Source organism: Dasypus novemcinctus, chromosome 21 (assembly GCF_030445035.2).
Source record: "Dasypus novemcinctus isolate mDasNov1 chromosome 21, mDasNov1.1.hap2, whole genome shotgun sequence".
NCBI classification, from domain to species: domain Eukaryota; kingdom Metazoa; phylum Chordata; class Mammalia; order Cingulata; family Dasypodidae; genus Dasypus; species Dasypus novemcinctus.
Genome location: NC_080693.1, coordinates 41,409,876 through 41,423,419, shown reverse-complemented (window position 1 = coordinate 41,423,419; position 13,544 = coordinate 41,409,876). Strand labels below are relative to the sequence as shown.

The 13,544-nt window shown below is 42.8% G+C and overlaps 1 protein-coding gene across 1 annotated transcript; it reads left to right on the top strand.

Annotated features, from left to right (window-relative positions):
- Positions 1-6,592: 6,592 nt before the first annotated feature.
- On the top strand, positions 6,593-8,385 carry LOC101441948 (C-C motif chemokine 3-like). Its single transcript, XM_004449442.4, has 3 exons — positions 6,593-6,801; positions 7,459-7,573; positions 7,906-8,385. Exons 1-3 carry the CDS (start codon positions 6,606-6,608, stop codon positions 7,994-7,996), a joined length of 402 nt encoding a protein of 133 aa, XP_004449499.1. The 5' UTR covers positions 6,593-6,605; the 3' UTR covers positions 7,997-8,385.
- The last annotated feature ends 5,159 nt before the right edge of the window (positions 8,386-13,544 follow it).

Here is a 13,544-nt window from a genome sequence, read left to right as displayed (position 1 = left end):
TCATCATGGAGGAGGTAGAGGGGAGAAGTGGGCTGTACCCTAGAGGGAAGTGGTATACCAGTGCAGTAACCGAGCCTGGGGAGAGAATTGCAAATCTGAAAGGAAGGATGAACAGTTCACACCTTCTAGAAGAAGCTTGTAGACAAGAAATTTGCTTACTTTTGTGGTTGGTACCTCCAGAAGCTAGAGGCTTGATGTCAGTCTTTCCAGGTTTGCCATAAGCCTGGCCCCAAAAAAGAAGGGCAAGCCATGATTTTTGGATCCCATTTCTGTGCCTCCTTTTGCTGGGCCAAGGAATTTAATGGCCTGTGCATTTCCTTGGACAAAAAGAATCCAGCCTCAAATATGTGGGAGGACCCAGAAAGGCAACTCAAGACCACGTACAGCTTCTACTTATGAGCATTTACTCTGCCAGGCAATGGGCAAGCTGCCTTACATACATCATCTCTCTTCCTACAATAACCCTGAGTAGTGGTGTGATTGTTTCATTTTTGTAGATGAGGCAATTGAGGAGCAGAGAGCAGTTTGCCGATGAGCTCAAGACCCCACAGTTAATAAGTGGTAGTGCCAAGATTTAAACCAAGATGCATCTAACCCTGCGGTCCATTTTCTTTCCACCCCACAGCCTCTAGTACAGATATAAAGTGTGACCCTAAGGGATAAGCCATTGATCACTAGGGGCTAGGCCACACACAAAGACCCATTGTGTTAGGATTAGCTTTAATTTAGGAAAGAGTTCATTCAACCTGTCCTAAAAAAAAGGAAGGAATGGAAAAGAAATAAAGATTTAAGCATATTCTCCTGGACAAATAAAAAAATAAGACAAAGAAATCAGTAAGAACCAAGTTTGGAAGACCTGATAAAGAATAAAGACAAAGAATATTCCTCTGTTATAAATAAGGCATTGGAAACAGTTATGAGTTTATACAAAATGTATAACCTAAATATGTGGATGCTTCCCAGTCAGTTCACAGGGAATTCCTTGTGTTAATTTAAGGCGCTGTCTGGTTTAACAGTTGCTAGTGACCTGAGTTCTAGACAAAGCTCACAAAGGCCAGGAATATAGTAGTGCATGAAGCAGGTCAAGATCTCTACCCACCTTCAGCCCCATCTCCACATCGCTAATTTTATTGCTTTGAGAAAGAAGAGAAGAGTGAAAGAGAGAGCCAGGTCTCCTGGGTGCTAAAGGAAGATGGGATCTGAAGGGTCAGCTCAGTACCCTGGGATATTTTGGAGCCACTAAATAAAATACAGTGTTATCCTTTCTCATCACCCTCCACACAAACACACACACAACATGTCCTAACTTGTCTCCTCCATTCTTTCTGTCCTTACTCTCTTTTTGCTTCAAATGTCCTGATCTTTGCACTAGCTCTAATTTTCTCTGATCCTTGATATCACTTAAGGAATTAATTTCTCCTAGAGTCTCTCTTAGTTGATGTAATTTCACCTTCATGCATCAAGGACCTTGATTTATGGAAAGAAGGATGTATCTTCTGTCCCCCAGGATCCATATGGACATCATTATCCATGACAATTTCAATTCAGCCCAATTTAGCAATCACCTGCTCTTTGCCAGGGAAGATAGAGATGAATGGAGCTCTGGCCCTTCCCTCAAAGAGTTCTTAATACAGCATCAGTGCTGACAGTGACAGAAATAATTAATCAGAAGGTGGAATAACATCAAAGGTAGAAATACAGTGTTGGGTAGCTCAAAGGACAGAGAAGCAGCAGCCTCAACTGCAGATCAAGTCTAAAATCTCACTGTGTTCTAAGGAAGAAGCTTTGACCTGGAAAGCCCTGTCTAAATAAGCAGAATGTTCTCATTTTCAACCTGGGGGGGAATGTGAAGACATCTGCATCAGGAGAGTGATGACGGATAAGAATGGATGATTAGTCTGCATTGAGCCACACAATGAGTCTGACTGTTACCTTTTGCTTCCTAGCCTCTTACCGATTTGATCTTTGTCTTATGGAGTTAAAATGTTCTGTTCATGTTATATACACACCAGTGAAATTATGAACTGAGAATACAAAGGATTTGTATCAATACGTTTAGCCAAACCAGTTGCTTCCAAGATTTACCCACTGAGGCCATTTCTAAATGATGGTCTTAATATGTAATATTAGATTTAATGTCAGTTAATAGGCATACAGTGTATAAAGATGTAACCTGAGACAATAACAATATAAAGATAAAGGGACAGGAACCAAGCTATATAGGAGTAGAGAATTGGTATACTATGGAAACTATAGACATCAATAACAGAAGGAAAACTGGAAAAGTAACAAAAATCTGGAAATTAAACAACACACTATTAAACAACCAGAGGGTCAAAGAAGAAATTACAAGGGAGAAAACACAACACACCAAAGTAAGTGTTGGTACATGCCACAACATGGATGAACCTTGAAGACATCTTGTTCAGTGAAATAAGCCAGGCTCAAAAGGACAACTAATGTATGATTGCTTTCATAGGATATACTTAGAATAAGTAAACTCTTAGAGACAGAAAGTAGAATAGTGCTTACCCAGGGTGGGGAGAGGGAGGGAATGGGGAGTTATTGCTAAATGAGTATGAGTTTTGGTTTAGGTTGATGAAAATAGTCTGGAAATAGATAGTGGTGAAAGTGATACAATGTTTTCATTGTACCATTTAAAATTTAAAAATAATTTTTATGTATATTTTACCACAATTAAAAATAAATTTAAAAAAAATTTTTAAGAGTCAACCATGGTTCCAGGGAGCACCATATGCATTCTGAGGGCCATCTGCCCACTCCTGAGAAGGGGAGCCCTTCACTTCCCATTATTCCTGGTGATACAGAGGTCTCCCCTTCCCACACCCGTGACTGGCACTGTGCTCATAACCTTATTCTGGTACTTTCACATCTGTTTTGTCATTTTTTCCTCCCAGCTCCGCCCCCACCCCTGGGAGCAAGATAAACAGCCACAGCAGTAATATGATTTTTGATTGATTTCCTCCAGTGAATCCACATCCAAGGTTTTATATGATTCCAATCCATTTTGCCACTGTATCGATTAGGAAAGCAAAACCTAGAGAAGTTAATTACACAGGATGTTAAGGGTGACAGTGCGTCAAGACCCAAGAGCTTTCAACTTCTGATTCAGAGAGGGCTGGAGTTACTTTACAGACAGGAACTTCTGAAATCACACATCTAGGGAATCTCTGAGCATAGCAGATGTTCAAAAGAGATTGTGAAGCTGCTAAGGAGAAGGAAACAGAGATGGTCAATTCAGATGTCTGGCCTCTCCTAGGAGTGTTGGGGGAGTACTGGGTGTGAGGGACAAGAGCACTAGCCTCTAGGAGACTGAATGCCTGGAACTAAAGAGTTCCTCAAGAGGACATGTAGACAATGGATAGTTAAGATGAGCTGGAACACATGGTCATTTTGCCAAGGTAATATAAAAGAGTTCAGTCCTGTGATTTTCCAATAGGTAGCCAAACCACTTGGGGAAATGGAAACAGAAATTGGATCGTGGACTGAAGAAGCAAGTCCCAATTGTCCAAAGTGCAGGCTCAGGATGGAGTCCATAGGACTGTGAGCTGGTTGGAGCAGCTCATCAGTGACTGGCGCACTTCACCCCTCAGCCAACAGTGCCTCCTCTTTTTAAAGTGGAAATGGGCCTTAGTCACCTGCTACAGCCTGTTCTTTGGTGTCAAGATGTAGAGCATCAACTTCAAAGGGTGTTAAATTCCTGAAACAGGGTAAGGCTTCACCAGTGTTTGGTGAGTTTAAGAAAAAAATTTAGTATTCGTAATGACTGACAAAGGGGTCCATGAAACAAAAAAGGTTAAGAACCCCAGATCAATGATTCATTCATTCACCAAATATTTATTAAGCACCACTCTATGTCAGGCACTGTGGCTATCATTGGAGATACATTGTTAAATAATGCAGAGGAACAATTCTACAGAGAGGATTTCTCAGGATTCGAATTCCATTTGTGTGACTCTAAGCAAGTTCACCTTGGGAGCATCCATTCACCACCTAGGAAATCTCTACACCCCTTTCTACTCAGCCGTTTTAAGGCTCCCTAACATTATCCATTCAGCATATGTATATTAAGTATATCCTATGCATGCAATTATGTTATTTTCCAATCCAAATAAAAACACATATGACAAAAGGTTATTTCATACTGCCTTAGGGATTGATATGGAAAATCTTATAAACACTAAAATAGAATATTATATTCAATTAATCACCTTTATTTAAAAGAATAAAAGTCATAAGAAAATTATAAAATTATAAGAAATCAGGAAATTCTTCATGTTATAGTTATCGTTTTGTAAGAGAAAATTACATGATTAGTTATTTATAACAGTGTGGTAAGCATAATCACAGAGGTAGATAATGAGGTCCATTATCAAAAATGTGATTGACTCAGCAGTTTCCAGTTCCTCCTTCTCATTCTCTCCAACTAGGGTAAGCCAGCTCTCCAAAAAAGGGAATCATGCTATGAAGGGGGTTCCCCAAGAAGTGAGGGAGGGAATGTTAAGTCATGTATCACTCTGAGAGTTAACTCATGGTATGGACTGAGAGTGCGGGGAGAGGGGACGGGATGAGGGGAAGGAAGCATTGTCTGTGACACAGAGTTTTCAACAAAACAAGCAATAGAGTCATCTTTATTCGCAATAAACAGTAACGAGGAAGGATATCTGGATGCTAAAGCCCCAGTGAAACCCAACGTTGCGGCTCTCTTCCCTTTGCTTCCCCTTCCCCACAACCCATATGAGCAAGCTTAGGGGCGAGGTGGAAAGAGCCCAGGAGTTTATAGACAGTAATTGTACAGACACAGGAGGTGAGCATTCCTAAGGGGCGGGCTTGCTCTCCTTGTATCTCATTTCCACCATCGTTCCACCTAACCTATCAACTCCAACCTCCTTCGGGGGAATTCGAGGCCCTCTCTGGTTTGGGCTGAACTCACATTTTCCCTACCACCCTGCAGCTGCACAAATTGCTCAGTCTTCCCTCTGAGCCCACAATTTCACACCTCTGTAATGCTGCCACAGCAGCACTGCCGCCTCCCACCCAGGCTGCAGATGTTCAAATCCTGTGTATCTTTCAAAGGTGCATCCCTTCCTCTAGGCCTTCCCCAGGCCTCGGGCCAGAGGTCATTTCTCCCTCTTTGAGGTGTTCTGAGATTTGGTTTATTCCTCTCAGGAGTCTCAGCACCTCCTGCTTTGTGCTGTAGTTACTGGCTCACACAGTCTACCTGCCCCTACCTGACTGGGAGCACCTGGATGTGATGTGTGCTTGTTAGCTATGTGATAACAAAATAAGAAAGGGTGGAAAAGAAAACACAAAGATCTAGCTGAGGAAGCAAAGCCCTTTACACCACTGAAATTATGAATTGAAAAGAATAAAAAACCTACTTACAGTCTGGCATTATTTATGTTAAATTGGAAATGCAAACTTCATTTTAGCAAAGGCCATTGGATAGAATTTTCAGTATATTTATAACTCTCTCAAATTAAAGTTCAGCAGCTGATAACCTATTTTCAACAATGTTAGTTTTCAAACAAAATTTATCTAGTGTAAATTTGAGTTGACCAAGAATGTAATACTAAATAAAATGAGAAAAGTCCAGAAAATGAGTAAAACAAGGAAACCAATCACCCACGGACCAATCACATAAGTGTAAGCATTATTAACATTTTAGGACATGTATTTTCTGTGACCTTAATTTTTTCCATGCTTAGGGTTTAAAGAATATATATGGGTACAGTATTTGTAACATATATATATATTTAATTCTCCATCTTATACAATGTATAATTTTCCATCTTTTTACAAGTAGTGTTGAGTATATTCATGCCATTTCTCTCCATTCATTTTAAGGGCTGAATAATAAGCAACACAGTGGCTATATCATGATTTATTTTATCATTCTCTGAGTCAGGAAAATTTAGGTTTCCTTACATTATAGTTATAAATGATAGTGTGTCACATATTTTTGTGTTTGAAGGTGCTGCCCTAATGGCGTTTGTTTCCTTAGAACTCTTTCCTAGAAGTGTTTTTTCCTAGGTCAGTGGGTACAAATATTTTTAGGCTCCTGATTCATATAAACACCCACGTTTATTCTATCTTTATGATGCTCAACCAGTGCTCCACTCAGTGCTGCAATTCACTCGGTGATGAATGAGCAAATCACCTAGAGGTGACCTCATGCTTCCCAGTCCTCCAGCTGGAGATTCCTTGATCCAGTTCTTTCCATCTGGGGAAGCTTCATGGCCTTGCTGCCTCTGTTGCATCCAAGTGATGAGAGCCCCTGAGGATGTAGAGAAGTGTCAGTTCGGTGGGAAGGCAAGGAGCTGGAGACTTCATGTACAGATTTGTCCTTGTGAGAAGGACCCTGCATTGACACACTCCCACTCACGGGAAAAATCATTTCCCCACCAGAAACCAGAACAAGTCATGTGTTGAGGCTGAGACATAGCCCTAAAAGAAGCTATTCTTGGATTTCCTGCACCCCTGTGGTCACCAGGGACCCTGTTGTGAAACTCTCAGCGTGACAGTACCATTATGCTTCAGATTTTCCCCTTCCCCCTTGGGTTCCATTTCCCCATCAGCCAGGGATGCCTATAAAGAGAGGGGAGATGGCTCGGGGCTCCAGAAGGACGCTGGCCCCAGCAAGCACCCAGGCCCCTCTCGCCTCTGCTGCCACCAGGACCCACCCTCCTCCACCCGCTGGCATCATGCAGCTCGCCGGGGCAATGCTGGCCGCCCTCCTCTGCACTGCAGCCCTCTGCTCCCCGGTCTTCTCGGCACCATGTAAGTCTCTGAGTTACTGCGGATGTCCCCACTCTCTGGCCATGGTCACACCACATCAGTCTTTTCTTGTGGCCTGAGAGTCCCAAGAGAGAAATAGAGAAATTCTTAAAAGGCCACAAATATCTTAGTCTGTCTCTCCAAGACTTTTATTTTCATCTTCATAAAGGCTCACCCCCACCCCCCATCCCAGGCTGCATCAATGTGCTGGTAGGGGAGTGGCAGTCACATTTTACAGAGAAAATGGTGGGTCCAGACAAGCGAGTTCTGCACTAGGTGGAATCCAGGTTCCTTCCCAGGGGGTCCTTCATCTCCCAACTCACTCTAGGTCTCCCCAAGGGCTTTCACCTTGGACCTCTCAGGAAAGATGTCCAGGGGTGCCCTTTTGCTGTGGTATGACTTCTCGAACCTGAAGGGAGAGAAGATAGGAGAACATTTTGCTTGAATATCTGAATCACAGAGAAGGAGAGAGCCCAAAATGAAGAGTCAAAGACAAAGGAGGATACAGGCAGAAACAAAGAAGTGCCCCCGTGCCTTCCGGGTCCCCCAGCCCTGGCCAGGCTGTTCTCCGCATCTTCTCACGCCCTCAGGGAGCAGGAGCAGCGGGCTTGCCTCTTCTTCTCTAACCATGACTCTGCTTCTCTGTTCCCTCCTCTTCAGATGGTGCTGACACCCCGACGGCCTGCTGCTTCTCCTATATCTCCCGGCAGATTCAACGCAAATTTGTAGACGACTATTTTGAGACCAGCAGCCAGTGTTCCAAGCCTGGTGTCATGTAAGGGCCACCTCCTGCCCATCTCTGGGGAGTCAGGGAAAGGAGGAGGAGGGAGGGGGCAGCCCCAAGGGCAAAGGCAGGCCAGAGGCTCTACCCTGGAAAGCCTCCAAAGTGTCCTGACTGGCCAAGGGCTTACAGGGTTAGCTGGGGAAGAGGGAGGCGGCAGCAGGAACCTCCACGGCTTCCCCTGAGAGTCCATGAGAGCCACTCTCTGGCCTGAGCTAGACAGAGGAGCTCTGAGACAGTGGGTAGGTCCTGAGCGAGGGGCCACTGTGGACCCAGGATCCCTCTGCTGGATTCCCCAGCATTTAATCCTCTGTCTTTCTCCACAGCTTCCAGACCAAAAGAGGCCGGCAAGTCTGTGCTCACCCCAGTGAGGCCTGGGTTCAGGAATACATGACCGACCTGGAGCTGAACGCCTGAGGAACCTGGAAGGTGCAAGAACGCAGTGACCCCCGCAGGCAGGCGGAGGGTAGGGGCCTAAGCCCCGGAAAAGTCCCTGGAACCTCCAAAGCTACCTCTCCTATGGATTGGTTGCCAAGCAACCACACTCTGGAACTCTTAATAACTTAAATGTTAATTTATTTATGCTATTTCATTTTATAACTTATGTTCAATGTCAAATTACATTTGTGGCAGTTTGGCACACCCTTCACCACCTCTCCCCTCCCCCTTGCCTCACACCGAGAGGGGTAACTGTGAGCTGTTCATCGTAGGCAAACATTGTGCCAAAGCCACCAGACTGACAAGTATGTATTGGGTGCTTTTTTTCAGTCCAGTTAAAAAATAAAGATGCATTTTTAAAAATTAAATGGCATTGAGTTTGGTTTTGTTTTTCTGGTAAATCAGGATTGCTGATTGAGAGGACTAATTGGCAAAGAGGAGGAAGATGTGAAATTCAGGAAAGTTGGGAAAGATGGAGAGGGGGCTGCCACAGGGGTATTCCGCTTTACACCGGAGGCACTGTCCCTGGACGGTGAAATAGGTGTCCATTTAGAAGTTATATCACAATGTACATGGTCTAGGAAAATTAACCACTTGAATGGGCACCATTAAGAGTATTCTATTCTGTGGGACATATTTATGACAAATCAAGCTTTCTTAATAACAATTGCTAACATTTTTGAGGTTTACTCTAGGCTAAGGGCTTTATATATGTTGTTCATTTCATCCTAACAATGCAGTAGCACAGGTTAAGAACTATTAATCTCCTTAGTTGACAGAAGAGTGAACAGGGATCCAGAGAGATTAAGCAACTTAGCCAAGATGACACAGCAAGTAAATGAAATAACTGAGTTCCAAATCTACATACTTTACAAACTATGCTTTTAACCACCAGCCTAATTATTTCCCAAAACATCATCCACCTGTACCTGAATCACATGTGATGATTATTTAAGGCACTCATTAGAATCTTTAGGTATGCACCTGTAAATTGGTGTTTTTATCAAGTTTATCAGGTATTTCACATTCATGTTAATGGCTAAGATCCAGCAAGCTAGTCAATAGGATTCATCACCCTTTCCAAATTTGGTACATATCTGTATATATTATTTCCCTAGAATCCATGCTACACAAAATAAATGGCTAATGTTAGAGAAGGAAAAGGTCAGTATGTGGAGCAGGATTCTGTTTATAAGTTTACTCTGAAGGTTGAGTTATTTAATACATTGCTAGAGTTAGAGTTATAAGTCCAAGAATGTAGACTACCAGAGTGTCTTTTGCAGGAGAAATTCAGGCACACTTGTGTGAAAACCAAATGTATAAATTTTTCATTAACCATGATTATTTCATTTTGTTTAAAATAATCTAGTTCTTACATGCAAAATTAGTTTAGAATTGTAGCAATCCAATGCTTTGGAGTGCAATTAAACATAACTATTTGGCAAATATTAACATACACATACTGTTTGACCTAGATAATATTTCTAGGAATCTATTTTACAGAAACAGTAGCTAGCAAAGGATAAGAATAAGTAGACACAAGGATATTCTTTGCAGCATGGTTTGTAAAAGCAAGCAAATGGAAATGGTCATCAGTAGAGGATGGTCATCTAAAAAATAAGTCAAATTCAAAAGCGCAGAAAATAAAAAAGGAAAAGTCCCTATTCCTAAAAAAAAAATCCCATTTCCTCAAAGAAACCATGGTTGGCTATTTGAGCATCTTTCCAAATGGTTGTCTGTAAATATATGTATATATGGCTTTTAAAAAAATCATTCTCTACATGTAGTTCTATGCCATGTATGCTTATAATACATAGAGTAAATGTGCATATACTATATGTAAACATACTTTCCTATTAATATTAATACTATGGCCGTATTAATATTATGGACACTTTCCATGCCTATAGATACAGATGGGAATGTTTCTTTTTACTGGCTGCAGAGTATTCCATTGATGAATTTGACTTATTTTTCTTTTTTTTTTTTAATTTGACATTTTTTATTTATTTCTCTCCCCTTCCCCGCCGCCCCCCCCCCCCCCCAGTTGTCTGCAATCTGTGTCCATTCACTGTGTGTTCTTCTGTGTCTGCTTGTGTCAGCAGCACCCGGAATCTGTGTCTCATTTTGTTGAGTCATCTTGCTGCATCAGCTCTCCATGTGTGCAGCACCATTCCTGGGCAGGCTGTACTTTTTTCACACTGGGCAGCTTTCCTTACAGGGCATACTCTTTGCGTGTGGGGCTCCCCTACGCAGGGGACACCCCTGCCTAGCATGGCTCTCCTTGCGTGCATCAGCACTGCACATGGGCCAGCTCACCACACGGGTCAGGAGGCCCTGGGTTTGAACCTTGGACCTCCCATGTGGTAGGCAGATGCCCTACCAGTTGAGCCAAATCTGCTTCCCTTGACTTACTTTTCAATGAGCATATATTAGTTACCTCTTCTCCAGTTTCATCTTACTCCATTCTTTGATGTGTGACATTCCATCCATTGGAACCAGATGTACTATCAGGAGAAATGAAATAAAAAATGCCCTTTAATTTTCCCTTAGCTTAATACTGGTGTGGGATGTTATTGACAGGGAACACATGGTTGATAAGGAGTTCTACAGGGCATATATCCAGGGTACATAAAAATGTTTGGATATTTTCATAGTGGAAACAATTAAAAACAACAACTGAGGGAGTGCTGAGTTCCTAGCCAGGGGAACTCTATCACAGCCCCTAAAGGAACAACAAAAATCCCCCAAGTGCAGGGGCAAAGACCAAAAAAGAATGAAGGTCCAACAATGAGCCCCTGATACTAATGACTATGCTTGTGAGCCTGTGCACCTGAAATAAGAACAAGGCCTAGAGCAACAGTGTGCCTAAGAGTTACCTCCTGAGAGCCTCTGTGTTGCTCAAATGTGGCCAGTCTCAAAGCCAAACTCAGCATGTAAATTCGTTGCCTTCCCCCCAGCATGGGACATGACTCCCGGGGATGAGCCTCCCTGGCACCGAGGGATTACTACCAAGTACCAGCAGATGATGTAACTAGAAAATGACCTTGAATAAAAGGTTCAACTCGGACCAGCAGAATATCTCTGTCTACATATAATAACAGGAGTTAAAAATGCTTTTTGACCTAAATCAAGGGGGAAATAGAAAGGACAAATGAGTTTATATGGCTATGAGTCTCTAAAAAAGAGCCGGGAAGTTATCAGAGGGGTTGCCCTTATGCACACCTGAGCAGAGTCCCAGAGACAGATAAAGTAGATACAACCCCAGGTATTGGTTCTTCTGAAGGCTACAGAGACCCACAGGTTTTATGGTCATGGCAGATGGAGTTCACTGCCATGTCAGTTGGCCCTCCTTTGGAGTTGGTGTTTCTGTGGGATGGAGCTGGACTCAGATGTGATCTCTTTTCACAAGCCTTTCCTGTTACTTTACCAGAATTGTAGTTGGTGCTGGGGTTTAATATATACCCAGGGGATCTGAATCTCTGGACTGACAATATGATAGCCAGGCCCTGAGCCTCAACAGACTTCAGCTCCTACACTCTGGTTTATTGGACTTACCCCACTCAGCTAACATTGAATTGAAGAAGGTCAACCACCACACCATGGAGCCAAGAGTGCCTACAACTGAAAGCAGGAGGATTGCATCCAGCATCCATGTGGAATCTAAGCCCCCTCTTGACATAGATGTGGAATGGACACAACCAATCCAAGGTCCACAGGATGGAGGAATAGAATATGGATTAGAGTGGACTTACTGATATTCTATTCATGAACTATTGATTAGTAATCAAAGAAAATGTGGCATTGGTGTGGAGAAAGTGGCCATGGTGGCTGCTGGGTGTGGGGAATGGAAGGAAGAGATGAGATGTGGAGGCATTTTTGGGACTTGGAGTTGTCCTGGGTAGTGCTGCAGGGATAATTACTGGACATTGTAGGTCCTCCCATAGCCCACTGGATGGAACGTGGGAGAGTGTGGGCTATGATGTGGACCATTGACCATGAGGTGCAGCAATGCTCAGAGATGTATTCACCAAATGCAATGAATGTCTCATGATGATGGAGGAGAATGTTGCTATGGGGGGAGTAGTGGGGTGAGGGGGTGGGGGGTATATAGGGATCTCATATTTTTTTAATGTAATATTAAAAAAATGAATAAAGACAAAAAAAAATTTCCCTTAGCTTGATTAAACTTCAGACAGGCTTCTCCCTGGTTCCAGGCCCCTGAACTCCCTCTCACTCTGCCATAACACTATCCAGGGATTCCCTCATCACACTCTCCTCCCACAGCCTTTACAAGTTCCAGGTGGCTTAATCACAGCAAAAGAAAACATTCCAAACTAAATGGCCCTAATTGCAAACCCAGTAAATGACCCACCCTGTGATCAACTCCCTTTAGTATCCTCCAGTATTTTTCTGCAAGACACCCAGCCTTTTAAAAAATCCTGGAAATTTGTTTCAGCAGTGTTGAGCTCTGAGTTAGATCTGGTCTCTTTCCTCTATTGCAACAGCTCTTGAATAAAGTCATCCTTGCCTGTTTAACAGGGCCCAGTGCAATTTTTTTCTTTGACGGTCTCATCATTTTTTCTTTATTGGCTTTCAGCATCTCAGGATCTACAAATTCACCTGTAAGCACTGAACCATTTCTCGAAGTTCAACAAACCAAAGCTGAATTGTAAACTTAGCCATGGCTCACATTCCTTAAATACAAGTGTTGTGAACAGAGTAAATAGAACAGAGATAGTTTTTGGTTGTTAGGAGTTCTGAGTGGCAAATTTAAAAAAACCCAAATGGCACTCAGAGAGGTGGAGGAACAGATTTATTATGTGCAGACCCAGAGAAGAGTCAGTCTCCAAATTCTGAGCCCCATTTTTCAGTTTTCATAGGTTTATATGGTATTTTATGTGGGACTAGTATGGCTCTTGCTCATTGGCTAATGTGTTGCTAGGCAAAATTTTGCAAGCAGGGTTACAGGAGCAGAAGGCAGGTGCAAGGTCATACTTTCACAGGCTGTTTTACAGAAGAGAGGGGCAGGAGTGGTTAGAAGTGGGGCGGGAGTGGTTCATTTGATAGTCTCCTGCAAGGCCATGTTTTTATGGGCCGATTTACAGAAGCAGGGGCAGGAGTGGCTCATTAGATATTTTTCTGCAAGGTTATGCTTTTTATTTCTCAAAAATTCCCCCCCCCCCCCCTTATAAGCCCTTAAAATTTTTATAGGGCATCACTCAAGCTAAGTGGAAAAACAACTTAAGGTAGTAAAGCATTTTACAAGACACGAGTACATTATTAAGATTAGTATCTTTTTAACACATTCCAGTTTCTGGGAGCTGTGGTTGTTAGCTCAGTCCCAAACAGTAAGCCACGCAGTTTGAAGAGGAACAGGAACCACAGGGAACAGGAGTCCATCTAGTTAGGTGATGGTGACTTTCAGTGGCACCGGGCAATTCGGATTTTCAAGGGACAGTCAAATACAGGGTGAGTTATCCAATCATCTTGTTTTTCATTGGAGTGTGCCCTTGTAACTCTGGTA

Bases quoted from the DNA above. Each gene is read 5' to 3' on its own strand.
- LOC101441948 (XM_004449442.4), top strand. From the start codon at position 6,606: ATGCCTATAAAGAGAGGGGAGATGGCTCGGGGCTCCAGAAGGACGCTG. The intron at 6,802-7,458 runs GTAAGTCTCTGA...CCTCCTCTTCAG, and splicing joins CCCGGTCTTCTCGGCACCAT to ATGGTGCTGACACCCCGACG. The intron at 7,574-7,905 runs GTAAGGGCCACC...CTTTCTCCACAG, and splicing joins TGTTCCAAGCCTGGTGTCAT to CTTCCAGACCAAAAGAGGCC.